At 66.9% G+C, this 3058-nt stretch overlaps 1 protein-coding gene across 1 annotated transcript; it reads left to right on the top strand.

The window, feature by feature from the left end:
• The first annotated feature begins 239 nt into the window (after positions 1–239).
• EMIHUDRAFT_460698 (hypothetical protein) lies at positions 240–1545 on the top strand. Its single transcript, XM_005782560.1, has 2 exons — positions 240–1029; positions 1102–1545. Exons 1-2 carry the CDS (start codon positions 651–653, stop codon positions 1488–1490), a joined length of 768 nt encoding a protein of 255 aa, XP_005782617.1. The 5' UTR covers positions 240–650; the 3' UTR covers positions 1491–1545.
• Positions 1546–3058: the final 1513 nt, after the last annotated feature.

The following is a 3058-nucleotide window of genomic DNA, read 5'->3' as shown; positions in this document are numbered from 1 at the left end:
GTGTGGCTGCGGACGCGCTGTTCGCGGTGGTGGCGGATGCGGCGGTGCGCGGTGGGCTGGATCGCTTCACGCCTCAGAACCTGTCCAACACGGTGTGGGCGTATGCGACGGTGGGCGTGGCTGCGGACGCGCTGTACGCGGCGGTGGCGGAAGAGGCAGTGCGCGGCGGGCTGGCTGGCTTCACCCCTCAGGCCCTGGCCAACACGGTGTGGGCATATGCGACGGCGGGCGTGGCTGCGGACGCGCTGTACGCGGCGGTGGCGGAGGAGGTGGTGCGCGGCGGGCTGGCTGGCTTCAACCCTCAGGACCTGTCCAACACGGTGTGGGCGTATGCGACGGCGGGCGTGGCTGCGGACGCGCTGTACGCGGCGGTGGCGGAGGCGGCGGTGCGGAGCGGGCTGGCTGGCTTCAACCCTCAGGACCTGGCCAACACGGTGTGGGCGTACGCGACGGCAGACTGTTATCACCAGGCGCTGCTTGCCGGCTGCTCGCGCGTGGTCAGCGACTCGCTCGCGCGGGATCCCTCGATATGGAGCGAGGAAGCCCGCCGTCAGCTTCACCAGTGGCAGCTCTGGCTCTCTCTTGAGCGAGGGGCAGACGGGCAGCAGCAGCTCCTTCCCGATTCCCTTCGCCAGCTTTGCCGCAACGCCATGCAAGACACGCAAGTGAAGATCTCCGAGTTGCAACGCTCCGTCGCGGCTGCCCTCGCTGCCGTCCAGCACGGCTTCGAGGAGGAGCATCTCGAGCCGTGCACCGGATACTCGCTCGACTTGGCGCTTCCCTCCTCACGCATCGCGATCGAGGTTGACGGCCCGTCTCACTTCCTGCGGCCTGACAGCCAAGGTGTGCGCGCGCCCAGCGGCACAACGATGCTCAAGCGGCGGCTCCTCGCGGCTGCTGGCTGGCGGGTGATCAGCGTTCCATTCTACGACTGGGATCGCTTGAACACGGCCGATGAGCGTCAAGCCTACTTGGAGCGAGCGGTCGGCCCCCCGTGCGCGGCAGCTCCACAGGCATCGCCAGGAGGATGTACCTCGCTCCCCAGCTGCAGCAGCCCCTTGCCAGCCCGGTCCAGCAGCCCGAACGCTAGCCGCGCACAAGGGCCGGACTACGAAGCTGACAGCTGCGGCAGCCCCAGCGGCAGCCCCAGCCCCCAGCATGAAGAGGGATGGACCTCCCTCGCGGCCGGTGCCTCTTCAATGGAGCTGAGCCTCGAGGTGCGGAGCGAGGTGGAGCGGTACGCGCTGACCGAAGGCCGCCTGAGGAGGCTCGTGGAGGAGCGAGGGAAGGTCTTTAGCGCCACAGTGGCCAGCACGGTCGTCGACAGGCTTTGCGGATTCATCGTGGCCGCCAAAGGCATGAGCGGCACGGCGCACTACGCGCTGCAAGCGACTACAGAGGTCTCGGCTGAGGAGGCACGCGCCAACGTCAGGACTCTGCACAAAAACTTGGAGAAACAGGTGCAGAGGCGGCAGCGGCAGTGGAGTTGAGTGAGGTGTGCCATGGTCTGTCGGGAGAAGAAAAGTGTTTGGAAAAGGCTACAAGAAAAAGAAAAACGCGATGTATGGCCGCAGCAGCAGAGGCTGCTTGGCGCCGCACGCCAAAGAAAGTTTGTGGGCAGGAACGCAAAAAAGAAACTCGCACCATGCGCGGCGGCTTCGAGCCCTCCCCAACCTGAAAAAGAAAATCCGACGCGTAACAATGTTGGGAGTGTGAACTCCCTACTCATGAATAGAGAGAGAGGGAGAGACGTCTCGCTATTCTAGCGAGATGTCTGTGTGAACAGGGACATGTGCGGGACGTGTCAGGCCGGCTTGCCTTTTGCTCTGTTTGTCGGTCGTCGCTCAACCGCGGCTTGGCTGATGTAGTCTTGCTTGTACCGTTCCTGTACGCCTCGGTACAGACCCTCGCTCCGTGTACAGCTCACAGCTCACTACAAACAACCAGCTCGTGAACGTCAGGCCTTGGCAAAGCGATCGCAAAATGCAGAGCAGGTGGCGGAACGGCGAGCCTCGCTGGCGCGACGAGCGGCGGCGCGACGAGCCATGCCGGCGCGACGAGCCGCGATGGCGAGACGAGCCGCGAGGGCGCAACGAGCGTGAGCCGCTGCCAAGGCCACCGAACCGCCCGCAGCTGCCGCCACGGTGGCTGCCTCCGCCGCCTCCGGGCGGCCCGTCGCCGCTGCCACCGCCGCGAAGGACAGGTGGTCCGCCGCAGTCGCCCTCACGCCGGCCAAACCCGGCAGTGCGCAACGAGCCGCCCTCGTTTGGCCGCTCTGCCGCCGTTGGTCAGCTCAACGCCAAGCAACTGAGCTCCTACATCTCGAATGCTGGCGGCGTCGACGAGCTGCTCGGGCTCTTTGCTGCCCACAGCGCGAGCTTGAACCACATCCACGCGGCGAACCTGTGGAACAAACTGGGCAAGCAGCGCATCGAGCGGCGGCACGAGGAGCAGCTGGAGCAGCTGGTGCAGCGCACGCTCGACCTCGTCTCGTCGTGCGAGGCACGTGATCTGGCGAACATCGTCCACGGCGTGGCAAAGTGCGGCCTGCAAACGAGGGCGGTGCACGCGCTGTTCGCGGCGGTGGCGAAGGCGGCGGTTCGCGGCGGGCTAGATCGCTTCAACCCCCGGGACCTAGCCAACACAGTGTGGGCGTATGCGACAGCGGGCGTGGCTGCAGACGCGCTGTACGCGGCGGTGACGGAGGAGGCGGTGCGCGGCGGGATGACTGGTTTCAAGCCGCAAGACCTGGCCATGACGGTGTGGGCGTATGCGACAGCGGGCGTGGCTGCAGACGCGCTGTACGCGGCGGTGGCGGAGGCAGCGGTGCGCGGCGGGCTGGCTGGCTTCAATCCTCAGGCCCTGGCCAACACGGTGTGGGCGTACGCGACGGCGGGCGTGGCTACAGACGCGCTGTACGCGGCGGTGGCGGAGGCGGTGGTGGGCGGCGGGCTGGCTGGCTTTACGCCTCAGAACCTGGCCAACACGGTGTGGGCGTATGCGACAGCGGGCGTGGCTGCAGACGCGCTGTACGCGGCGGTGGCGGAGGCGGCGGTGC

The sequence above is a fragment of the Emiliania huxleyi genome, assembly GCF_000372725.1.
Source record: "Emiliania huxleyi CCMP1516 chromosome Unknown EMIHUscaffold_1897, whole genome shotgun sequence".
NCBI classification, from domain to species: Eukaryota; Haptophyta; order Isochrysidales; family Noelaerhabdaceae; genus Emiliania; species Emiliania huxleyi.
The sequence above is the reverse complement of the archived record's forward strand: the minus strand, read 5'-3'. Positions and strand labels throughout refer to the sequence as shown.